The 26,247-nt window shown below is 43.5% G+C and overlaps 1 protein-coding gene across 1 annotated transcript; it reads right to left on the reverse strand.

Moving 5' to 3' along the window:
• Positions 1-12,843: 12,843 nt before the first annotated feature.
• Positions 12,844-17,415, reverse strand: GPR132 (G protein-coupled receptor 132). The gene is made up of 2 exons (XM_076343443.1): positions 17,359-17,415; positions 12,844-13,971 (listed from the first exon to the last, which is right to left on the reverse strand). Exons 1-2 carry the CDS (start codon positions 17,413-17,415, stop codon positions 12,844-12,846), a joined length of 1,185 nt encoding a protein of 394 aa, XP_076199558.1.
• Between the last annotated feature and the right edge of the window lie 8,832 nt (positions 17,416-26,247).

A 26,247-nucleotide genomic window follows, 5' to 3' on the forward strand; every position in this document is an offset into this window, starting at 1 on the left:
ATGGCTGTTGGTATCTGATCTATTTACTAGGAGGCCGGGGGATTAGGGATGACATGAGCTATGAAACAAGTGAAGAATGAGCTAAAAAGAACTTGTTCAGACTAAGAAACCGTTTGCACTAAAACCAGCCCCACTGTGTTTATCCCGGTCAGCTAGTAACTTTATGGAACCAATAATAAATTGGTAAGAAGAGGTATTAATACGTTTTGACTGCAGGAAATACAGTTGAAACAGGACACGTGAAAGCTGTTAGGCTTGTACTAGTCTGCAAACTCTTTTAGCTTGCCTGGCTAAAGTGGTCGTGTTGGAGTTAAGGACCCTTCACAGACAGCTGTAGAAATTACTGACCATCAGTTTCCTCTTACGGTGGAAAGGACCTGAAAGAAAGAGTGCCCTCATATTACAATGTTTGTTTACGCTCCATAGCCACCAGGATGTGACAAAATAAAAATAAAAGAAGTGTTTTCAGCAAGATTTATAGTTGCCAGCCAATTCAGAGGAAGTGTGCTCTGTGGTGGGTGACACGCAAAACTACAACAGCCAAAGGGGCTACAAAGCACGCTTGAGAAATTCCAGCCATGAAACCACAAATAATGCATATGCGCACTGGCAGGCAGGGGCCAACAGCCAGTATGTGGCTTTGTGTTGGTAGTGGACATCTGTGGTAGGAACAAAGCCCAGATGACACGAAGGTAAGACTTTCAAAGCGGTACCTAGTGAGATACTAAAACCACAATAGAAACCTCTGGTGGCAAAGCACTGTGCACTGTACCAAACAGCAAAAATCTCCAGATTATGCAGTAGCAGTCAGCAAAGATGGATTTTAAAGTGCTGACTGTTGTTTGGGGTTTTATTTTAAGGCTTTTAAGCACTCTTCTGGATCATCGTGGTAGTTCTGTTTTATGTTTGTAAGGGACAAGATTGTTTTGTAGTTGCAAAAGTGTTGCGTTATAAAGGTTTTCTAATAACTAGAGGAACACAGCTACTTCCTTCATAACAGGGATTTTCTTTTAAACATACATATTGGACACTTGAATGCCATGTTGTCTGGTGCTGCTTAAAATATGTGTTCCATATCTAAGCATAAATACCACAGGGTATGACAGTTGCTACAGCAACTAAGCATCTACTATTAAATAGCACCCATAAGCTCAAAAAACATGTGCAGCCTGTCACTACAGAAGGTATTCCTTTCTTTGCAGCAAGCTAAGTACCATATTTTCATCTTGGGAGTTAGTCTGTTTCTGATGAATGTGTTTGTGCTGTGCATATGAAGATCTTTTTTCCCCCACCAGCTCTACCTTCCTTTGAAAACTGCAGATACTGTAAGAACAAAATAGCCTGAAGCGGTTGCAAGCTGGAGAAGTTAATGAATAATTCTTGTTTCATATATCCTTGAACATACGTTAGAGTATGGCTTTCAGATCTTTTAGGCCAGATTTGAGGCTTACACCTTTGCTGTTCTGCATCTTTTGACATTACAGTGTTTTGCTCTTGAAACCAGCCTTTTGGAAGGCACTGTGCTGTTTCTGCAAGTTGTGTCCCTGAAAATTACAATACCAGCAGGGAACTAATTTCTGCAGTAGTGGCAAACTGGAGAGTTATAATTCAAAAGCACAGTTAAGGCTAACAAAACGTTTAAGAATATATAGGTCAGTTGTTTATTTTTAAGTTTGCCTTAAAGTTGTTAAGCATTTGGACCATGAAAACCAGGGGAAAAAAGTAGAAAAATAAGGACACTGAGTTTCTTACGCAGTAACTTAATTCTAGTGGTTAAGACTTTAGTAACAAGCCGTTGACAACATTAGTGAAATGTGATTTTCTTTAGATCCATCATTAATAACAAGGAGAATAAAATTAAGCATCTGTAAGAGAAGTATGCTGGTATAGAAATTAACGCTTTATCTGCAAGTTAAATTGACTCTCCTCTGGAAGAGTAGACGAAGGCTGTGATGACTTGTTGGAGCATTTGGATTGTTTCCAAATTTTGTTTTACAGTCTGGTGAATTGATGGGTTAAACTAGAAAACGTACTGTATCTACAAATTATTGCTGATGTTGATTTGATGGCGACTTATCTGAATTACACAGTCTATAAGAAAAAAAAATGTCATAAATTATAGTAGGAACGTAGCAATTATAGTTTAGGGAGGGTATCCAAAAATGAGCATAAGAAGTAGGTAAGCTAGGAGACGAAGAGGCATATTAAAAATTTATTTTTTTACCCTATTTTTTCCTAAGAGAATGATTGCTAATGCCTGTCTGCCTTATCTGGTTAAAGGGTTAACCCAATCAGAAGCATGAGTATGAACACAGACAACAGGCTGTGGGCTAGTCTTGTTCTCTGCTCCGGTCCTGTGCCTTGATGGGAATGACAGCTTTGACTTTTGTAGCAATAAAGGAATGTTAACTCATATCTCCTGGTGCTCTGTCAGTAGCCGGTGGTTTCCCAGCAATCATTTCAACATGTCTAATGTTAACAGAATAATAAATCTTTAATTGGCCTTACTTAATCTGACTAACAAATAGCACCAAATGCCAATAGACTTGGGATAAAGTCAGCGGAGCTGCAGTGAGCAGTGATGCAGGATGATGTGGAGTGGTTTGCCAAGGCAGGGCGGCAGAGTGGGGCTCCTGAAAGAGTTGTTGAGAATTTGCTGGGTGTTTAAATATCGCAGGGGCTGGCCCAGCTGAATGCCTTAGGTGGTATGTTTGCCTCCTGCCACTTATATCTTCTCCAGGGAATCACGGACAGATCCTGGCAAGTTCCATCGTCCTCCGTTTTTTATTGTGTGATGCAAGGGAATTGACTCTCTCTTTTTCTCCCCATGATTTTTCTTGCTTGTTTTCAGTTCTGGTTTTTTTGCTTCTTGTTTTTCTGCCTGTTTGTAGCCACCATTTGAAAAAGGTTGCGTGTTTCTGCTGTAGCTGGATAAATGTTATAACCCAATCTTGTGTCTGCCTCTGCAGCTCTCTGTATGGTAAGCATGAGCACACACACACGCATCTGTATGGACTGTTTTACCTAGCAGCACGAAGTCTTACAAATTTATGACTACAGGCTGCGAACTTAAGAGATGTAAGAGAGACTAATTTTTTTTCTTCCACAGGGAAGTTCACCATGGCCAGCAGGAGAAATAGGCTAGAGTCTGGTGCCCTCTTGTGACTACATTAAACTCCTGGAAAAACATCATCCCGTGTCTTAGAAGGGATCAGGGATTGAATTACACTGGAAAACACAAAGAAATTTATCCAAAACAAAAGCTGGAAGTATAGAAAAGGGGAATTAACCTCTCAGTGTCATTTCTGAAATGCAACTTCTGCTGCGTGGTTCAGAGTAGAGGCTCTGAACTTCAGACTCACGACCCATAGTTGACTGATGTGTTGAATGTTTGGATGACACGTGGCTTTCATAAAAGCTTTTCTTCATGTTAGTCAATTGGACATACGATGCTGAAGCACTGACAAGTCAGGATTATACATTAACATTGTTTTGTATCATGGAAAGATATGTCCAAACTACATTTCTACATAAGAAAATAATATTTTCTCCAAATTCTGGAGGTTTAAAGTCATTATGATCTGAAACTATAGGCCAGCAAAAAAAGTTCAGATTCACATTCAATTTTCCACAGCCTTCAGGGGAGGAGGGCTGGTTTCACAGCTTTGGTTTAACTTCACATTGATTTATTTGTAATGGTTTTCAGTATCTCCAGAGAAAAAAGATTATTTTCTGGGATTTTTCCTTGTACAGTGTTATTTCTCATCTTGGAATTTGACTAAGAAATGGTTCTAGTATCTGAAACTGAATGCTAAGAAAAAAAAAGGACAAATATTTAATATAATTTCCAGCTTCTTCCCTCTCATGAGAGGGGAATGTTTCTGGTCAGAAGAGGGAGTGACTCATCCTTGAATAAAGCAAGCAGGGTCCTCTCAGCCTCTCATTAGGGAAAGCCCCTTGCTGAGTTATAAAACCATACAAGCCTTTGAATTCTGCTTTTGTGGCGTGCTGAAGTTACCTGCTGACCTTTCGTTTCCCATCAAATCTTTTCCATTATTACGTTACTGTCTGTCTGTATCTGCTTCACACCCCTGTATACGAAGGAAGTTCCCCATTCGCCCCCTTTTTCTTGTTTCTGATAAAAACTTCGGATTTGTACTTGGCCTGGCTAGAATCTCCTGCCTTTTGTTGACGGCCCATTCCCACAATAACAGTCAAGAAAGCAAGAAGTCAGTCATACTCCTGAGTTCCCTTGTTATTTAATGTACATTTTTCTTTCCTTTTGCATATTGCTGCATCCAGTCCTGAGTTTAGTTTGAGGCTTGTGCATTTGTTATCTTTGGGACACAGCTATTACTGCAAGCGGTGGTTAAGTGCACCATTCCATTGAGAGCTATGGACTGTCCATTTTCATAAGCCTTATTTTAGGAAAGATTTGAACAAAAGAATTAGAGGTAGACAGGAACCGTACATGCAGCTAAATGGAAAATTACAGGATTTTGTTTTTTAATACCTTATCAAATGTCCTTTATCCAACAAATTGTCAAGTCACCTATAAATGTCAAACATACAATAATAAAAACTACCTGTAGTGGGTAGTGTGAGCCTAGTCTTCTCGACTACATTTAAGAAAGGCAAAAAAACCCCCTAAATTAATCAAATAGGTAAGCAATAGTGCTGTTGCCTCAAGCATGTCAGGCTCACACTGTCAGAGACCCATTCCAGAAATCTGGTGCTAAGAAAGCACTTCCCAACCCACGAAAATAGTGCCAGGAAGGGAAGAGCTTGAGAGGCAGTGTCCACATGGATATATCTCAAAGCACTAAGGATTTTAGAACTTAGTACTGGTGGCCTACTGTGTGCAGAAGTTGCAACAGCAAATACTGATTGTTTTCAGTCCTGTACCTGGAGAAGTACTATGAGCCTTGTGAGTGCTTGGCCCTGAGTGTTTCCAGTCTGGAAGTCAACCCTGCGGATCGGTATTACTCTTACCATTTGGAAGCAACAAAACACCTCCAAACACCAAAACATCCCAGTGAGGAAAAATCCCAGTGAAGTCCCTGAGGGTTTAGTGCCCATGTTACCAGAAGGAGACCCAAAGTTAAAATGAAAGTCTGCATTTTTTTTTTCTGCTGCCCCAGCATAAATAGAAGCAAATAAAGTGCTTTGAATCTGACCCTGAAAGTGCTGACTCATTAGATTTTGTGCTTTAGTACCTTATATTTGCCTCCACGCCTTTCACTGCTCCGTTGCAGTAAGCTCTGAATATGCATACGACACACCTGCTCACTCTTTCTAGTATCTCCTGCAAGGGCTTGTATTTTAAACCAAGAAGACAGACAATGTGCAAGGGAAGAAGTGTCCCATTTTACAGATGGGGAACTGTGATACAGGCTGATGCCTTTCTAAGTAGCTTTCTGAACACTTGGGTATTTGCATATTTGTTCGGAACATCTGCAACTTTAGGTTTACAAAGCTTTTCAGGACTTTGTATATCATCGTTGTGGTTTACCCCGTCAGGCAGCTAGACACCTGTTGTTCTTTGACCCTCAGCAACCCCACAACAGAAGGGTCCTTCAAGAGAGGTGGACAGCTGTTTAATTTCTTCCGTCTCCAAGGCAGCTATACCAAAAGCCCACCGGTACCCTTTTGGGTCCTTGAAATACCCTCTCCTCAGGTAGTCTATGCCAAGGATGCACGGAGCCTCTGGGCCAGTCACAACGGGGTGCTTTTGCCGTTCCTTCCCAGTTAGGCTCACTTCAGCCTCCAACAGAGTTAGCTGTTGGGATCCCCCCATCATTCCAGAAATACAGATGGGTTCTGCCCCTTTATAGCTTGATGGCATTAGGGTGCACTGTGCACCGGTGTCTACTAGAGCCTTATACTCCTGTGGGTCTGATGTGCCAGGCCATCGAACCCACACGGTCCAGTAAACCCGGTTGTTCCTTTCCTCCACCTGGCTGGAGGCAGGGCCCCTCTAATCCTGGTCATAGTATCCGTTACTCGCTTCTTGTAAATGCAAATCAAAAGTCCCTTTATTAAGATTGGAAGTAAAATCAGCCCTTCTACTCTGTCTGGGGAACTGCTCACTGGAAACTGGAGCAGCAATTTTCCTGGAAGAACCCCCTTTTTGTGATTGTTTTTCCTTGCAACTCACGTACCCGTGCCTCTAGGGTCGAGGTAGATTTTCCATCCCACTTCCTCATGTCCTCTCCGTGGTCACATAGGTAAAACCACAGGGTGGCCCATGGTGTGTATCCACTATATCCTCCCTCTTGAGCAGAGGGACGCTTACTCCTAATGGCTGAGATACTGGTCCATACAGGTGGGGAGTAGGACGTATCCTCTTCGAATCGCTGGAATTCCCTGGAGAGTTTCTCAGATAACATGTCCGGCAGTTTCTCCACAGCCGAAATGCAGGCCCGTAGGGAGGAAGAGAGGTTTTCTTCGTATTGCTGGAGTTGGCCAGCCAGTTCATCCACCATTTGTTCCTCTCTGTCTTTCCAGGTCATTACTGCCAATGAGTTGGCGTATGATGATGGTGCGCTCCTTACAAACTTCCACGACACGGGTCGCGTGCACCTGACTTCATCTGGATCTTTGGACAACTGCTTGTTGTTCAGGTCATCATAAATCACCTCCAGCACAGCTAATTCCCTCAGGTACTGGATACCTCTCTCCATGGTGGTCCACTTGCATATAACATCTTTCTTGAAGGGATACCTTTCCTTCACGCCTGACAGGAGTCGCCTCCAGAGGCTGAGGGCTTGTGCCCCTTTTCCAATCGCTTTGTCAGTGCCCCCTTCCCTGGAAAGGGATCCCAGCTGCTTGGCTTCCCTACCTTCTAATTCCAGGCTACTGGCCCCATTATCCCAGCATCGGAGCAGCCAGGTGACAATGTGCTCACCTGGACGATGACTGAAATCTTTTCGCATATCTCACAGCTCACTCAGGGACAGGGATCGGGTGGTTACCATCTCATTTATGGGTTCTGCTTCTTCTTCCTCCTGTTCTCATGACGGCCTTGGTTCATCTTCATCCCTTACTAAATGAGTTAATTTTCTTGTGTATTTCTTCTTGTGTATAGGGGCGACTGATACTGGCACGGGTTGATTCTCTGGTTCAGCCGCAGTGCCTGTTGCCGGGATTTGAGTAGCCACAGTGCCTGTCATGGGGGCTGGAGTAGCCGCAGTGCCCGTCGCGGGGGTTGATCTCTGGATGGTATTCTTAAATAATTGTTTAACCTTAAACAAGGTCTGAACCATATTCAGGAGACATAGCAACAGGACCATGATGGTTTGAACATCCCAAGGATATTCAAAATTCTCAAGAGCTGTTGTAACTAGCCTGAAGGAGAAAGGGAAGGTGAAGGAGTGGGGGAAAGTGTCCCGATTGGTTACCCGAGGAGAAAAGGTAAAAGGTGTAATTATTAACAGTTTCTGAAAAGTGGCTCCTGAAGTACGGAGATGACGGCAATGCTGAGTACAAATACAGAAGTATAAATACAAAAATTAGTCTCACGACCAGTAATTGTATCATATCATAAACCAGTAGTGTTACACAGTGCAGCAAAATGATACCCTTGATCCAGCTCCCAGAGGTGATAGACAGCACAACAGGGAACATATACAGCAAATAGGATGTTACATGACACAACTCTGAGAGCAAGCACAACAACTTGCAGAGTAAATTAATCAACATTGTGACCAGCGACTGTTAAACCAATATGATGAATGCTTATAACAAATTTGCCTTAACACGCTCTGATCAGAGCTGTCGTTATCTCAACCCTTCATGCCCCACACTGGGCGCCAAAAGGACTGTTGTGGTTTAACCCGGCAGGCAGCTAACCACCACACGGCCGTTCTCTCACTCCTCCGCCCTCAGTGGGATGGGGGAGAGAATTGAGAAAAAAACCAAACAGTAGAATTCGTAGGTTGAGATGAAGACAGTTTAATAGGACAGAAAAGGAAGGGAAAATAATAATAATAATAATAATGATGATGATGATGATAAAAGAATATACAAAATAAGTGATGCACAATGCAATTGCTCACCACCCGCTGACCGATGCCCAGCCAGTCCCCGAGCAGTGGTCACCGCCCCCCGGCCAACTCCCCCCAGTTTATGTACTGAGCATGACGTCCCGTGGTATGGAATGTCCCTTTGGCCAGTTGGGGTCAGCTGTCCTGGCTGTGCCCCCTCCCAGCTTCTCGCTGGCAGGGCACGAGAAGCTGAAAAGTCCTCGACTAGTGTAAGCACTGCTTAGCAACAACTAAAACATCGGTGTGTTATCGGCATTATTCTCATCCTAAATCCAAAACACGGCACTGTACCAGCTACTAGGAGGAAAATTAACTCTATCCCAGCTGAAACCGGGGGAACCAACGCCCTTTTCCCATAGTATCTCTCTTCTCTTTGATTCTTCGCCTCCGTCAAGAAAATATTTCAGGACAGACCTTTGATCATACAGGGGATGCTCTGTGATCATGGGCTGAAATGTATGGGCCCTGTCACAGACTGAGGCTGCCAAATAGGATGGATCATTTCATGGTGTACTGAGAAGGCTTATTTTGGGGTTGCTCGTGTAGATGATATTCATGTGATGTTTTGTGAAATTCTTAACCACATCTCTTAACTTATAAGTTAAGTCTTAACTTAACTTATCATCTCTTCTCAGCAGACTTTCCATCTGTCTACCAAGGCTGGTTTTTGCTTCGTTGTCTGTGAGCATTTCTTACAGGATGGAGTAAGGGAGTAAAACCCTAGAAGTTATCCATGATCTGAATTACAGTGATGAGACATAATGAGTTTAGAGTCCTACTCTTTCTTACCAATAGTTCATGATGGCAGCAACTAACATCTATTAGCAGGATATTAGTATTAGTCTAATTTGGGATAACAGATTTCTCTTTTTATGGTTCACATTCCTTTCACTTGAAGATTGCACCATGAGGCCATGCTGCATCCCTGGTGCAAAGAGAGTAAAAGAAGCGCCCTCTCCTGTGCCAAGGTTAATTGTGCAGAGGAAAGAGGGAGTGCAGCGGGATGCAAACTACCCCAGGAGGCACTAGAATAGATGGAGAGGACTGGTAGGTATCACATCCTCGTCTCTAGACACTAGTTGCAGAAGACATGCTGGGAGATCCAGCTTTGGGGATGCTGACACCTGTGCTTCCTTGCACACCAAAGAGGTTAAAAAAATGATTGCATCTCTCTGATGCAATCCCCCCACCCTTATTTGCTACCTTTAGTTTGTGCTGGTTTGAAAATAAGACAGGTATTCCAACCTGTGAGGCAACTTTGGCATCATTTCACTATATATAGGATGTTTTCTAAAAGACCTATCCCACAGCGTGACCTGTAGGATGACAATATGGTCATGAAGAAAAACTATAGATTGTGGATGTTTTTGAAAGCCTGGTTCTGAGTTAGGTTTCATCACTCGCTACCCAACAGAAATTCGACGTTGGCTTGTACATGATAGCAGGGACTAAATCAGACCACCTACAGGGTCACCAACTGCAGATGAAACTTTGTGATGCATAGAGAGTCTGAGTTCATTTGTGTCTGGTTTTGCCTGTTTTGTAGAACTATCCTCTTGAAGCAAAATTTAGCATGAAAGCATTTCTTAGACAGGAATAGAGTTTTATAAGTGAGTTACTCCAAACAATTACTTAAAAAATGCAGTCTTCAGAAATAACTTAAAATTGATGAATAAACAAACAAATCAGATATATTGTCTGCAAAAACTAGTTTGGCCAGCTCTAGTTCATAGCCAGAAATTACTCACTTCATGCTTCACAGTCATTCTTAAAATAATCAGCAATCCACTTATCTCCCAGGTATATTATAAATGTCTGAGACACGTGTAAAAATAAAATCGTGTTTTATTTATTCAGTAGCCCACTCTTCTTTAAATCAAATTATGGAAGTTATACCTGAGTAAATGCAGAATACAAGAGAGAGTGAAATTTTTTAATCTCACCCCCGTTACACTGGTGAGCAACTTACCTGCTCTGAGCCATACATGTGGAGACCCGGCCGTCTAAAGATCAAATTGGGAAGCATGGCCTAGGTTTGGTTCTGTGCTCTCTCTGAGTCATCTTATAGCTTAAGCTGAGTTGAGGAAGTCGGGGGACAGATCCAAGTAGCTGGGTTGAGAACTGCAGATCTGATGTAGTAGGTGAACCTTTCTTCACAGCACGAAGCAGTCCCTGCAGGCTCACTGGTACTGTCCCTGCAGGAGGAAAGGATGGAAAGATCCACAGAGTCAGTCCATCCTTCATATCTGCTCTGACCTGAGTAGTGTCCTTTGCTGTGTCTCTAGCAAATGTCCCACTGCTGAGACCATTCCTTTGCCTGTCTGGCACAGTCAGATACTGTGTGGCAAAACGGATTGCGTGCTTCAATTTATCACATGAGAAACAGTCAGCTTATCTGATGGATAGTTTTAACAACATGTAAATAGCATTTCTTGATGTCCTTACTCAGATGTACAGCTGCTTTTCCATTTATCCAAAGGAGACAGGATTTGTTGTTTTCCCATGTGGATACATTGCTTGGTACCCCTAATCCCTGTCACGGAATATTTTATTTTGGAAAGCACCTCTGGAGATCATCTAGGTCATCTTCAAAGTTGGATGAGGATGTACAGGGCCTTGTCACCCCTACAGCTTTTATTTCAGAGGGCATCTGAACAAAGAAGCTCCAAGGTTTTTCATTAAAAGAAGATTATAATGGTGTAGTAATTTAGAACAGCATGTAAATTAGGCAAGGCAAAAGAATTACAGATGTTGCATCAGACCCTGCTAATCCCTGTCCCTTGCACCTACAGCACTGGGCTCCAATATTGGTTGCTCTAAAGACACGTTTTATCAGAGGAAGAACATCAGAGAGATTTCAAAATTCATTGAGGTGAATATCTAATTTGCATCCATTTCAATCAGTTGAGAAGTCTGTGTCTTTGGCTTCTAAATTCACTGCTATTATTCATCTGAGTTTTACATTTAGACTATGAAAATCCTGAGGTTGGGGCAGTTTGCATATGTGTCTTCAGAGTTTAATCACCAATGCTGTGGCTGACTGGGCTGTTACGAGCAATGCCTTGCTGCTGATTTTTTTAGTAATGGAAGGTTTGATTTTCAGCAAAGTTGCAGATATTCAGCACTTTACAGATCTCTCCTTGATACCTTACAGAGTTTGATCTCTGGGATTCATATGAAAATACAAAACCACAGTTTGTTAATTAGCATCACAACAGAATTTCACATTTTTCCAAGAAACAATCTCCTATTCAATTTAGTATTATGTGAACTACTCTTGAGGACACAAGCCTGTCATAGGTAGATGCCAGAGGAGTCATTACAAAATATAAAAATTAAATATGTCATAAATACACTAACTTTAGAAAATGCCTTTTTGGCACAATGCTTCTTTGCAAAAGTGTATAAGAATAAAGCATAATATACAGAAATACCTATGACAATTTTAAAACATTAACAAGTATTGTATTTACATTAACATTGGCTAATGTTAGTTCAATTCAGAAATGTCAACACTAATGACAATTTAAAAATATTACAGAAATACAAGATTACAGATGAAGCAGAATGACGCTGTGAAACACTTTACAAACTTGTACCCAAATAAACATCCAACTGATTCATGATCTTTGTCTGTTTTACTTTGGTCACATAAAAATATGAAGCAGCTGTTTAGATAAATCTTGCCAGATTTGTCTCATTCTTATGTTTTAATTTCTGGTTTGAAGGCACAGGAAACTACCATCAGTAATTTATTCATAGCGAAAGTGGCAGCAGCGACAACGAAATCTGCCCCAGCAGAGTCTCATGTGTGCACCACCAGCATGTCTGAGGGAGTTCCCATCTATGGGGAGAAGGGACTGTGTTCTCCATGCTGCCATCCCTTCCTTCTCGGTAAGGCACTTAACACTTGTATAGAGTCCTACACAGTAAAAATCGGATCAATACCGAAAGGGAAGTGTTAGCTTAGTCAGAAATGAAGCACAAGTTCAAAAAACATTTGGAGATGGCATAAAAACAGTCCATGATACCACTCGGAAATGTATAAATTTTCTGTATACTTAAGTGCATTCCAGATTTAACTGCAAAATAAGGAAAATCTACTAATTGTAAAATATCAAGCATTAGAATTGTACATTTTAAGAATTTCTGGATAGTGCAGGATCTTGACTAATACAGTAGAAGTACCGTTGGTCTGTGTTAACAGGCCACTGTTTTGCCCTTTAATTCTCCCCAGAATGTGCAAGGTAGATAAAGCTGCGTACTGAAGTATTAGGAACATTTTCAAGGCTCTTGTTGAAAGACTTCCTCATTTTTAATATTTTCCACTGGTTAACCACAAACGTCAGCAACAGAGTACGTGTATGAGAATCTGAACATCTACCTCCTCAAGAACTAAAAATTTCAACCGTAAGAACGGGCCCTACATTGTTCTCCTCAGCAGGGAATTTTTTTTGTCCATCTCAGAAGATAAAACTGGTTCTTAATTCGTATGAGGAAAAGAGCCAGTCCAAAAAATAAGCTTTTAAGATTTCAATTTGAGTCAAAGTAAATTAATTAGTTTATTCCACTTGTCCATAGCAAAGCAATATTTTCATCAATGATACTGGTGAGCAAACTTTATTGTAGGAGACAAACAGAAATAAGAAGTATCACTCCTGCAGCATCCTCAAGGAGTTGCTGGCCCGTGCACTGTGGCAAAACTTCCTATGGACGTCAGCATGTAAATACTTGTGTGCCACAGTCTGCAGCCCACAGCTGGTGTTGGGAACGTCTTATTTGTGTCAGCAGCTAACTGCTAGCTGCCACCTTCTTGGTCTTTGCCACTATTACAGATCTTTTGAATGTCAGATGAATCTGATATTTCTTTGTTTTCTTCTCTTAGCCCTCCTTCCTGTGATTCTTTTGACATTTTCAATTTTATGCTGTCCGTCTTGTGATTAATGGATGAATTCAGCCTGGATGAGTTCAATCTCCATCTTCTCAGACTCCTGTAAAAGTCTTTTCTGACGTTTTCACTGACCAGCACGTAGATGATCGGGTCGGCAACGCTGTTTGCAGTGGCTAAACACAGAAACACTGTAAAAATTGAATATATATCTTTTTCAAATGGACATGAGCAATTCTGATGAAACATGAAGTATATGGATCTTATTATGAGTACCACATGGTAGGGAGCAAAGCAGATCAGGAAAATGACAATAATGGCGATAGCCAGATGCTTCACTTTGGCTTTTTGGTGACAAGTCAAGCTGCTGCTTGTTTTTGTACTTTGGAAAATTTTGTAGTTTGTGAAAATGAGGATTGTGAAAGGTATGGCAAATCCAAACAGGAATCTGGCAAAGCTGAAAGAAGCCAATTTTATGTCAAGGGGCAAAGTCTCAAAGCAGGTCGTCTTATTTGTACATCCTGAATTATCTTCCATGTAAAATACGGGCATGTGGATTACTGCAACCACAGCAAAGAGAAAACACACTATTATGATTGCCTTTTTCTGTCCTCTTCTCCCCCTTGACTCCAGAGCATACACCAGTGCCACATAACGATCCACAGAAATGCAGCACAAAAGCAGAATGCTGATGTATATGTTGCAGAAAAAGATGAATCCTGTTATTCTGCAAGCGTTTACACCCATATGCCACTGGTGCTCACCTTGCACATAGATAATCCAGAGAGGCAAGGTACTTAAATACATCAGCTCACACAATGATAAACTGAAAATGTAGATGGCAATTACTTTATTCCTTTGGATTTGTACAAACGTAAGCAGGGAAGTTAAGCAATTTGCTGGAAGGCCTATGGCAAAAACGATGCTGTAAACAGCAACCAGAAGTGTCTTGCTGTCTTTGTAGGGAATTCCTGTACAAATGGAGCTATTATTTGTGTCTGTACAATTTTCCATTATTCTTTTTCCAGCTGGTGTTTCCTGAGAATCAGAAGACAAGGTGGAAAGTTAGCATTTGCATCACTTAAAAATGTGTCAGTAAAGGTTATGGTCCCATAGGTGCCAACAGGACATGTCAGGGGAACAGGTGGGATGCTTGTCTTGGGGAAGCATCTAAGACAGGCAAGTTTTCCAAGACCTGCTGATCTCCTGTAGTGTCTCCTGGGAGTCAGGTCTGATTTACTTCCAGGAAACAGTGCCTTTCTTCACAAGGAATTTCTTGACTACAGCATGTCTATTCACTAAAAGAGGGTATTGGGGACTGTCCCTAAACCAGGCTGCCTCGTAAATAAGACAGAGCTGCTGATCAATTACTAAAGTCACTTCCCAGATGAAATTAAGGGCATTAGTCCTCAATTCATTTTTTTTCAAACTGAGTAACAAAAAATGCAAACCGTGGAGATTTCAGAGGCAGACTTGCAAAAGAAGCTATCATTTATGGTCGGTCAGATGGGGGAACCGTCTGAAGTGGGTGGTGGTAGTTGTGTCAGAGGCTATCCAGCATACAAGAACCAGAATCTGGCCACTGGTGTGTACCTTCACACTCTATTACAATGTAGTGGTTCAGATCTGGCTAATTCATACTTCTCCCTCCTCTTAATCAATAACTGCAACTGAAGAACATAAACTTGTAGTTCTATATAACACCCACCACGATAAGCCAGTGAAACTACCTACCACATCTGTTTGATGCCTCTGGAAAACAACAGGAAATAAGGGCAGTTAGAGGAAGTAAACAAGATCAAAGAAAAGAATATACACACATTTAAGAAATGGAGGTGAAGACCTCTTTGAACAGGTGTGGTTACAAAAAGCTCCACGTTTCCAAGATAACCATACACAAGAGCAGACCTGGCATTTGGTTAGTGTTAAGTAGTGCTAGGAGAAGCATTTCTTGCAAAATCGCATGATGATTTCCATGCAGAAATCTTCTCCAAGTGAAGAGAGGAATATGGAGGTGGGTGCGCCATAATGGTGTTGTGTGCCCTTAAAAATTGTACTTTGCTGTATTTATGAGTTGAAGGTGTCCACTGTATAAGATCCTTGATAAAAAAAGGTCTTGTCTGGCTTAATCTTTTGGGCATTCTCTTATGGGGTGGACACCAGCTCCAGGGAACAGTCAGCTAACTCCAGAAGGAGGAGATGTGTTGACAGAGATTGAGTCCCTTCAGACAGAGGAGGGGCATGAGCTTTCTTGGTCCACACTGTGTAAAAGCAATTTCTTTAACCCTGAGTTCATGCAGGGGAGAAGGTAGCTTTTAGCATCCTTGGAGCATTTATTTGTTGCTTGTTTGGACCCATCTCAAGCAGACCAAGGGGAAGCAGACTGCTCCCAGTGCAGTGGGATTGTCTCCTGCATCTCTGGAAGGGTGGACAAGCTGGTGGGGACCTTCCTTCCTCTCCATGTGGGCAAGAGCAGTCCCTGGGGTGGTGTAAGCAGCTCTACCCTGAATGCCTAACAGAGCACCTGCCATGCAAGATCCCTAGAGCTTGAAGGGCAATCAGGTCCGCTGACTTAGTTTAGTTACCAGATGATGAGAATGGTGTGAGAAAATGGACATGGGTTGCCTTAGCCTGCGAGACCCTCACAGCAGCGTGGTGCTAGCCACAGCCATAAACACCAAGAGAGGTTCTCCCGGCCCATGCCAAGAGGTGTTCATTTCCAGCAAGTACCTCAATGCAGTCAGACCCCACTCAATGATAGCAGCTTCTGAGTGAAGATGTCCTGGCAAGCGAGCAGATGGGGCAGAGGCAGCAGTGCCATCCCTGTCCCCAGCGGCAGTGTAAGCTGTTCCCCGGGGTGAGGATGTTTGGAAGGGGCCTCCACAGACAGAGGAACTGAGAAAGTGCTCTGTGTGTGTGTGTAAGAAGTACATAGGAGGGTGTGACCATGCTCTGTGACTACCTTCCACTTCCCCTTGTGGCAAACCATGCTCCGCTCGTGTGCTGACATGTTGACGAGGGTTAGCAGGCAGCCCTCACTGCGCTAATTGGGCCAAAGTGTCTTGCCAGGGCACCACATCCCTCCATGTAGGAGAATTGGACCATCTGCAGTCCGGTGGGTATGTTCAGGCCCTCTCAAGGGGGATCTAAGGTTTCCTTTAGTTTCAAATGTCCCATCTTAAGAACGACTGGAGAAGAGGATCCTCACTGCTGTGTGGGGGGAAGACAGCATGGCACTCAGCAGGGCTGCCGCAAGGTTTCTGCGTGAGGGGATGTAAAATTACTTCCCTTCTTCCCTAGCAGTGAAAGTTTACTGATAGCTGGTGTTAGGCTAGGAAAATGATGGTTGCTATAAGGGCTGGTGGTGACGAGTTTTTTGCTGCCTCTGGGCATCTGCCACCCTTGGTGAATGAGGTGGGGCCTTCTCTGGGCCACCTACAGAACCGCTGTACACAGCGGTTTAGTGTACACACTAAAAACAGTGCTTGGTTTCAGGGTCATCAGTGGTTCTTTGCCCAGACCTCACCTGGGATGAGGCATACGAGAGCTCATCCTTGACTCAGACACGTCTGACCGATGTGAGAGCTGCTGTACACCTGCACACCAGAGGGTGGTCTTGGAGACCTCCCCTTCTAAGGTGAAGCACGGCAGGTGAATACAAATCATACGTGAGGGAGATGGCAGCAGCCAACGTGGCACAGTGGCATGCCATCTCGGTTACTCAGCAGCTATCTACCCCTTGCACCTTAGCAAAAAAACCTTCAAGAGTGGTTGAAGGTGTGCTCTCCTCCCCTCCCCCTGGGCTTTGCATACTTCTCTTGACCCTGTGTTTGTCTGAATATTCTCCTTTCTGCGCTGCCTACGCCTGCTGTTTGCCGCTCGTTGTGCGAAGGCATGGTTCCCCCAGAGGTACCTGTCTCACCAACAAGCAGCCGGCAATGGTGCAGGGCAGGAAGGAAGTGGTAGAAGAGTTATTCTGTAGACACATGGTTCCCAATGTTTCTTTTTCTTGCATCCTTCCTTTGCCCCCTCACTTCCTGCTCTGCTCCAAGTCTACTTCTCGCGCTTGGCACCCATGAGTGAGCCTCAGGAAGGAGATGCCTGTGACTTTTTAAGCTGCCTGCACGGCGCATGCTTTTTTCCCTTGGCTTTTGGTGTATGGCCTAAGCCACAGGGCAGAGACTGAGCTGAAGAGACCTTCACCCTTAAATGACTGTCAACTGCCAAGTGCAAAACCTCAACTGGCAAAGTGCAGCCATAGACGTGAATTTACACCTGTAGAGAAAAAGCACGTGCTGAATGCCTCTCCTGAAGGTCTGGCCTGTCAGCTCAGGAGCCTGGATCCTCCCCAGCAGTAATGCTCTATGTCTCAGCCCCGTATCAGGAAGGAGGAGAGGATGACACCCATTTGTACCCCTCCCTCACCTTCTCCTGGCTCTCTGCCCTGTCCAGGGAAGAGTCTTCTGGCCCTGGCCACTGCATCCAGCCCCAGTTCTGAGCTTCACTTGTCTCTGCTCAGCTTTCCAGGCCTGCAGAGGGGCTTCCTCCTTAAACTGAAGATCAGAAAGCAGCACTCAGCAGACAATTTATGAAATTTCTCCCTGTGACATTGACCCTCTGCAATTGAATGCACATTTTCATCCTGTTGTCAGGCCTTTAGAGTTTGCTATTTTGATACTTGGCTCAGCCCAGAAGATTCTCAGATCTGTCTTCTTCTGTAGTGGCTGGGCTGTGATGGGTGTATCCCCACATCTCTTGAATGTAGCATTCATAACTGTACTGCTTTATCTAAAGAGGCAGCTGGTTACCTGTGAGCACTTTGTTGTTGTCCCACACTGGTGCAGGACTGGAGCAGGCTAACCTGCATCTCAGAGATTCATTCAAATAAAAAGAATAATAATTACACAGCTGAAAAAAACATATACCGTTTCAGGGTTCATTTTCTGCTAATATTTGTGATGAGCAATTTTAGTGATAGAAACGTTGGTTGGAACAGCAGAACTTAAGAGATTTATCACATCCAGCAATTTTCAAGCATTTATAAAGGGTCAAATGTAGCTGTGATGCCAAGGATGAGCGATATCCAAGAATGCGTTTCTGAGAGACAAGCTGTTTCAATGCATTAGGTTTCTTAGCTGTCCTGTAGCTTTCAGTTGAGCAAAACCTGTCCAAAGTAGCTGTTCTCACCTTTCCGTGACCTGTCCTGTTCTGCTAGGGCTCACCAACCATTACTAGGTGCTACATCAGGTGCTGGCTGTGTTTTGCATCAACAGCTCAGCATATATTTAGCAGCACTCTGAGGCTCCTTGCTCTGTGAGACTCACTGCACACGACAAACCGCAGTCAGCACGTGCATGTTTCTCACCTTCAAGACGTGCAAAACATCTCATCTACCAGGACAGAGACATCACCTCTGGCTCAGGAGGCGCCTGAGCACAAATCACTGGAAGATGATTTGTGTCCAAATCCACTAAGGAAGATTTGCTGTGTGCCTGCTCTGTATTTACACTCTTCCCTGGACATCTGCTCTTGGCCTAGGTTATAGGCACAATATTGGGGTAGTTAGGCCTAGCATTTCTAATGTTGTTGTGTTATGTTCACACTGTTAGATGAATAGATAATTACATTTCTTACTCCTAAAATGGAGTGCCTACATGCTCTAATGTATTGAGACCTTATGGAGAGAAAACCCTGGAAAAGGGCAGGGCACCTGGAGATGCCCAAGTAAAAAGGGTTGTGGATGGAAGAGGCATGATGGATGTGAAATCCCATTTTCTTGTAGTGTGGTGAGAAAGCAGCAGAAATGTCTTGCTGCAGACCCACCAAGCAGGGCTGTGAAACCAGATTGAGATTGACTGCTCTTTCCTCACCTTCTTTTTGATCCAGTGCACCTTGCATTCTTCATGACAGGTGGCCCGGATTTACCAGGAGGAATGGAAAGGTGCTCTTTCTCAGGCTTTCCTAGAAAGTGGCAGATTTCAAATACCAAACTGGTGTCCGGTCTAGAAATCAGATCTTCCATCTTGTGGACAGGGGCCAAAGCACTGCTTTGTTGTGCAGGAGAACCTGTGTGATGGTCATCTGTCCTCTCTTCAACCCAGCATCAGGGAGCATTGAACTATCCTACAGAGGTGCCCTACACAGCTCATGGGAGATGAAATCATGAACCTGGGATGCTGTGAGGATGTGGTTTCACATCGCAGCCACGTCAGAATAGCAGCCTGGCTGTCACCTTTTTTTCTCTCTGCCTTGTCCCTGTAGGTCACCAGACCCTGCAGTGAACGTGCACAGAGTGGTAAGCTGGCAGAAAACTTGGCGCCTTTTTCTGTCTGGGCCAGTTGTCCACCAGTTGACCCTTCTGAAGTGGCTCACTAGGGTCAAGGCAGCACCAGGGCTGGCACAAGGGAATTAGCAGTAAGTAGCACATGGCCAGGAGTGGAGCAGGCAGAGGCAGGTGGAGGTAGAGGTTGTACTGAGAGCAGCTTGGCGGTAGTGTGAGCTGCACCCTCCTTCAGCCTCCAGAGGCACTGCCGGTCTCTGCTGACTATTCAGGGGTCTTTGCAATCGAGTTACCCATCCAGGCACCTTCTCTGTGGATGCTGCAAGTGCTAAGCAGAGGGTTTTGTGTAAGCAGCGCATTTGGCCATTGGAGTCATGTGGAGGTGGACAGCAGCTCTAACCACATCACCCTCTTCAGTTCTTTTGCCTTGAAAATGCCACTGCTAAGCCCTGAAAAGTGTGTGGACTTTTGTGAGCCTGTCAGTTTAGGGCTTATAATTTCAGAGTGAATGTTAAGATCTTCACTGGAGTCTGGTCCTTGAATGAAGCAGAAAAGGGTGCAGAGACTTGACTGGGGGCTCTTGCTGCTCATTCAGGGCAGTTGCATTAATATTTGGCCTTCCCTCAAGAGACTGTAGTGTTTTTGCTAACACTGAGGTAGGTGTAAAGAGGGAAGTGAAAACAAGGGGGAAAGCAAAAGGCTTTATTTTGCTTTTTTTGGTTTTATTTGTCTATGAGCTACTCATGTAAAACTGTTTCAATTTCCAACAGAGAAGTTGGAGTGATAAAAATAACCCCTATTAAGAAAGATAAACAAGAAAATTGCAGATACAGTAACAGGGAAGAGACGGAGAAGTCAAAAAAAGCACAATAGTTGAACAAATCACTGGTTGAAAGTCTTTGGATTAATTCACCTGAGATACAGAGGGACAGAAGAGAAAAAAGACACAGTGAAATCCATAACGAGTACAATTAGATCAGCAGAGCACATTATTTATATACTTTTCACTTTCTAATAACTTTCTGATCATCCTTCAATGCCAAGGATTATTGTTAGAGCTGAAAATTTTGAGGAATTAATGTGGATATTAAGAATAATTTTTTAAAAATGTCATGCTTATAATGGTTAAGATAAAAACAAACCATCCCTTCACACCTTCCTTCCTGCCCCCAATATTTGGAAAGGTTAATAACCTGCATGTTTTAAAGCATAAATCAACCTTCAGTGAAACAGGACCTGAGTTTCTCCGGAGGGATTTTGTGTGCTTTCCTTAGTAGCATGTAACTATTTGACGCAAGAATACTAACATGATGTCAGTCTGACCACTCAAATCTAGTATCGTAAGGCATCAGTTCCCAGATATGACAGACATGCCACCTACAATCACCAGCATCACCTCATCACCAGCAATATCACTCCTCTGCTGAACCTGGGTTTCTCTTTCTCATGCAGAACCTACATTACCTGTCTGTAAATTTTATGAACTATTAAACTTTCCAGCCACTAGCTTTTGTGTCTGTTAACTGTAATAGAAAGTAAGAAATTGCCGTGGATTGTTTGCTCTGCTGCTCTTGAAAGTAGGAAAAATGTTTGTGGTATCTTTGTGGATAAAAATAGATTATGACCCATTAGCCCAGCAAGACAGTGAACTAGTTTATTTTTTTTTTTCCCCATTAGTCATAAATAAATTAGTAGATGAAGTCATGCCTATAAGCATGTCTCAGCATACAAAGGAAAAGCAGCAATGGCTCCACTTAGTTACCCAGCAGACTGATCATTTTTACTGACACACACAAGATAGTGGGATTTGAAGCTATATAGTTTCGAATTTGAATATAATAATATAATATATGAATATATAATTTTGAAACTATATCATTTCAAAGCTCTGTAGAGAAAAAAGGATGTTTTAAAGCTACAGGACTATACTGGGAATCCAGCCTGAGCACAACTCCATCTTAAAAGATCTGCCTCCATCCTAGCTTGATCAGAAGGAAACCACTGATGGGATTTGAATGCAGAGACAAATAAACACTGTACAAAGCAGCTTTAATGCCTAATCAGGAAAAAAATCTCCACATGATTCCTGAAAGATGAAAGTGGCAAGTTTCCTGTATTCACTAGATTTCTGTTTGAGTTTACCCTCTTTTGAACGCTCCCTGGCTGCTGCAGCCATGGAGAAGACTCTTAAGAAACAAGAAAGACCTCTAAGCAGCCTTCTGCTGAACCGAGGCATGGCATATGATGTGTTTTGGTCACCAAGTGTCATCTGAAGTTCAGGTAGTTTTTTTGCTAGAAGCAACCACTTTTGCGTCAGTGGTTACACTAATCTCCAACTGCAAGACACTGGACAGAGAGCACTGTGGTGAGAGCAGATAATCCCCCTTTTGACTAGTGCTGGTTAAGCCTAAGAGACAGATTCTGTCAAGCCTGACGTGCCCTACAGAAAGCAGCTGTAAAGATGATAGGATTTCTGCCAGTATGGTGGGATCCTTGACTACCTCCTCCTCCACTGCTCAGTTAAAGCCCCAGCATAGGAGGCAGGGCTAAGCGAAAATAGCGTTCCCCCATTTACACTGGCACCCAAAGGGTTCAGTTTAAAGCAGTGATTTTCACACAATGAGGCACACCCCACTCAGGAGGAGGGATGTGAGGAGGTGTCCTATCTGCTAAACCCTGCCAGACCTGTCCTGGCTCCATGCATGAGACATGCACAGCAACCCTGGAGCCAGGAGCAGCAGGGAGATATCCAGATGCTTTTGGACAGGCAGGTGAGTCTGTGCAGGGAGGGAAAAGGAGTCAAAGGAGATAAAAGCAACCTCAGATGGAACTGCACTGAACTGCTCATTGCTAATTACACCCCATGGCACACTGAAAACACAATAGGTTTGCATTGAGTGTCAAGAAAAGGCAAGCAAAACCTGAGCTTGTGCTGAGCTCAGGTCAGATGTATGGGCACCAAGTCATGGAGAGCAGCCACAGAAACCTGTCCTCAGTTACTGCAGCTGCCACTCCAGCCACGTTCCTGTTGGATTGGGATGGCAGCTGCTAATGTGAGCAGTGGCATGACCCCCTTCGTAACTGCAGCGATACTGCTCTCTGCTTCCCCACTCCCAGCTCTTTCTGGTGTGGGAACCACTGACTTACATGCACTTTTATAGCCTCTTGTATACAAAAATACAGGAACCTGGCTGGGAGGGCAAAATCATTCTGCATAAAGCTGTGAAATTTCCATTTCAGCTCTGAAGTGGGACTGAGCTTTGTCAGGGCAGCTGAGATAGTTGAAACGCTACCCTTGGGCACTTCTACTTCAACAGCAATGCTATTTGTGTGATCACAATGAGGCTGTAAGATCAACGTCTCCGCAAGAGGCATGAGAAATGCTGAACCTGAAAGAATTGTCTGCAGTTTCAGGCAGAAATCTGTACAGAGGGGGTGCTCAATTCAAACTGCGAGTGTTTGTTTAAATGTTGTGTCCTGTGAACAGATCTATGGAAAAGTCCTCAGAAGAAAATCAGCCTTGCCCACTGAGTGCTAAAGAGCTGAATAAGTGTGTTTTTTTCCTTCTTCTCCCCCCCAAATGAGGTTACTGGAAGTTAAGGAACCGCTGGTTTAGAGGCAGCAGCTGATCTAAATGGGATTATGGGAAGGGCAGGTTAAAACTAAGCCCAGATGGTCCTTGATCTTTGGCAGAGTAGCGAACTTTATGTTAAAATTTCAAGAGAAGCCAGTAGCTATAATCTGTAGTGCTTTCTATTGCAACATAAACACAAACAAATGGGGGAGGTAACAGGGAGAAGAAAACCAGCCAAGAAGACCTTATGAGAAACTAAATTCAGGAAACAATTCAGTTTGATGAAGTCAACAGGTCTGCCCAGCTCTGGTAGGATGTTTTTTGCTAAATCTTATTTGGCGTAGGAAAGATCCTCTCTGATCTCAGAATCTCTCAAAGCAAAAGTAGGATCCTTTAAAGTCTCAAAGGAAGGAACCTGAACTGATTCATTCTGCCCATCTACCAGTGTGGTGCGATTGCTGTTGCCAGCCTGTGACTTTATCACAAGACTTGTGGTCTCCTTAAAGCTGCAGCTACTACGCAAAGTAACGGCTATGCTAAATGCAAAGGAGTATCAGCTTTCATTTGAAAGCAAGGTCTCTGGTTTGCTGAGGAGAGCATTAAGCATGGTCCCAGTATTTTTGAAGTCTCAGAGAAACAAGTCAACTCCCAAAATATTTGACAAAAAAAAAAATCTTAACTCAGTTTCCACATCTCTGAGTGCCAGAGATCAGCAGTACTGTGTGAATAAAAGATGGAGAAAAAGAAGAAATGTAGTGTATCCAATCAGTCACTACAGACCAGCAGGTAAACATCACAATAACATGCCTGTCTTGCTTTTCCAGCAGAGTAAGGATGAGAGGAAAGGCTGGATGTGAATTCTCCTTATGGTCTACCAAAGGAAGCCCAGCATTCCTGTTTCTAATACAATTCTGTATTCATGCCTCATGCTCTGCAGTGATAGTTAAATCTAACCTCACAGCAACCTGTGTCCTGCCAAAATCCTTCAAACCTAATTATCTTCTATCCCTGATGGGAACTAAAATTGTTTTGTAAGAGAGAAATATGTTTTTTTATAGGAAAGGGAATTCTTAAGGAAGACAGGTAGCAAAGCTTCCATCAGCTGCAATGAACTCTAATTAATACAGACCCAACAACACTGTATGTCTGTTATATCAATCGCAAGGAGATTTAGACTACGGTGAAACATCAACAGAGTCTGCATTTCTGAAGCACAAACGCACAGCATGGAGAAGCAGTAATCAAAGCAGAACAAAGCAAAATACTGCTAAATAGAAGTAATGCCTTGCCTCAAGGACAGAAATCACTTACTTCTTTTTTCTCTGGCTTTTGCAGGGGAGACGATGAAGTGCTCCAGCTTGTGCCGTACTCACAGGCTGCTCTGTAAAAACTGCAGGAAGTTGCTAACGATACTGTGTACAGTCATAAGTGGCATGAGCTAAAAGAAAGTAGATTGCTCATGACCTCATCAGGCTCCCAAAGTGTGTCACTTGTAGTTAGCCGCACACTTACGGGTAGGAGGGTGACTGGAATACCCCAGCCTTGAAAATCTTAGTCCTGTCATCACTTGAGAATGTCATTGTAAAACAACATCTATGGCAAGGAATATCTTTGGGGAAGATCCACTCCTGAAAATATACTGAAAGAGTGAGAAGAGGCAGAAGAAACTATTTACTAGTTACTGTAAGTAGAGGATAATCAGAAAGGCAAAAAACCCAAATGGTCAGGACAGGAAAATGTGGAATTAGCAGGAAGATAGAAAGAATAAAGAGCATTGTGCTGGTGGGTCTGTGTGTAAGTGCAGCCCAGGGACTGAGGTCTATAAAGTTTCTACCGAGCAGAGCATGCAGGACATCAGAGTTTCTGCAACATTGCTGCAAGTCAAAGGTTTCAAACTCTTCTGAAGCAGCCTGTTCTTATTGCTGTCCCCTGTATTGCCTTCAGATACGAAATAGGGCCCACAGTCTTGCACAGTGGACTTGAGATCAGCCACACACGGCTGCTGCCTTTCACAAGTCTGGCGCAGCAACCATGGCTGCATTTTAGGAGGGGGCAGGTGAGAAAGGCTGTGTTTCCTGCCCCCCTGTGCCAAACCAGACAGCACAGACCGGTTTGGGGGAGTTTTGGCTGTTTGTTGGCATTTAAACTATCCTTCTTGCTGTGCCAGCAGGGCTGTGAGACATACATAGGTATGCTTGGGCTCTTTGCTGGGCATGTGTAGCTGTGGCACAACGAAGTGCTATGGCTGGCTGATGGAGGAAGCAGAGACTGACCAGGGCAGTCAGAAGAGCAGCTAAGAGGAAAGAAAGCCTTAGTAAGGGAAGTGATTGCTTTCAAATTCTGTCACTTGTACGGGGAGAGAAGATGTAGGTTCAGCTCTTGTAACTGCCAGACTCCATTTGTGACCAGAAGTTTCATCTCTTGGACTCCTGTTCTGGGTGTGCACCTTAATCATTGTGCTAACATGCCCTGGAGGGACAAGAGACCAATGAACTGCCCCAAACCCTACTGGCTTGGGCTGCCAGGCTCTGTCAGGGACAGGATGCCTGCAGTAGGTGCTTATTCCTCATTTGTACAGTGGAGGTAATACCCACTCTGGGTGCTACACATATATTCACTTGAATATGTATGAAATGGCTAGGTATTTAAATGGATGAGGAACAGTATTAGAGCCCAATAAAAGGGGGTGGTGATATGAGGGAAAGACCATTCTGGTGCCAGTCATGCTAGAAAAGGCTGAGAATGCTAAAGAAGATGAGATGGTGGTTTGAGCAGCTTTGAGAAGAAGAGTTCATTTGCAGGAGTTCCTTAATGGCAAAGAGCATTGATACGAAGGAGTGTATGAGCTTTACCAAGTGGCGTAGCTCAGGCTTTAAGTGAAGGAGGAAGAAGATCCCAATGTTATGTTGCCAGCCTAGACTTTGTTTGTGAGACCTGTTCCATGTGTCGTTGCAGACGCTGTGTGTGACCGTGCAAAAGTCAGTTATGACCAGATTTATTAAGTTTTCAGGCAACTTCCTGATCAAATTCTACCAATTCCACCTGTGGTGAGGTACTTACAGCACCATGTGAGGGTCTGTCAGTGCTTGCAGACTGCTGGGGCCTAAGGTAGGACAGGGAGGAACTGGGTGGCAACCTAAGGCAAGCAGATAACTGAATTTGCTTTTGATAGCTGTATTGAAAGTGAAACATTTCTTCTGGAAAATTAAAGAAATGCTTGGCATGTACTTTCTCTCTGGGGTGAAAAAGTTACTTTGGTTCAGTTCTGCTGGAGAGGGTTTCTGGGGAAGGGTCTTTCTGTGAAGATCAATTAATTCTCAGGGGCCAGAAGGAACTGGGGAAGAAGAGGCTGAAGGCAGCTTGGTAGCCTCCATCTGCGGAGGAGAACAGGTGAAATTTCTGTCTGTACCAGCTCAGCCTGGCTGGACATAGTGCTGGACCCAGTCTGTGCACTGCTCCA

The sequence above is a fragment of the Aptenodytes patagonicus genome, chromosome 7 (assembly GCF_965638725.1).
Source record: "Aptenodytes patagonicus chromosome 7, bAptPat1.pri.cur, whole genome shotgun sequence".
In the NCBI taxonomy this organism is placed as follows: domain Eukaryota; kingdom Metazoa; phylum Chordata; class Aves; order Sphenisciformes; family Spheniscidae; genus Aptenodytes; species Aptenodytes patagonicus.

Excerpts from the sequence above, each read along its gene's own strand:
- GPR132 (XM_076343443.1), bottom strand. The coding sequence starts at position 17,415 with ATGCAGTGGCCAGGGCCAGAAGACTCTTCCCTGGACAGGGCAGAGAGC. Across the intron at positions 13,972-17,358 it reads GGGCAGAGAGCCAGGAGAAG|GAAACACCAGCTGGAAAAAG; the intron begins GTGAGGGAGGGG and ends TCTGATTCTCAG.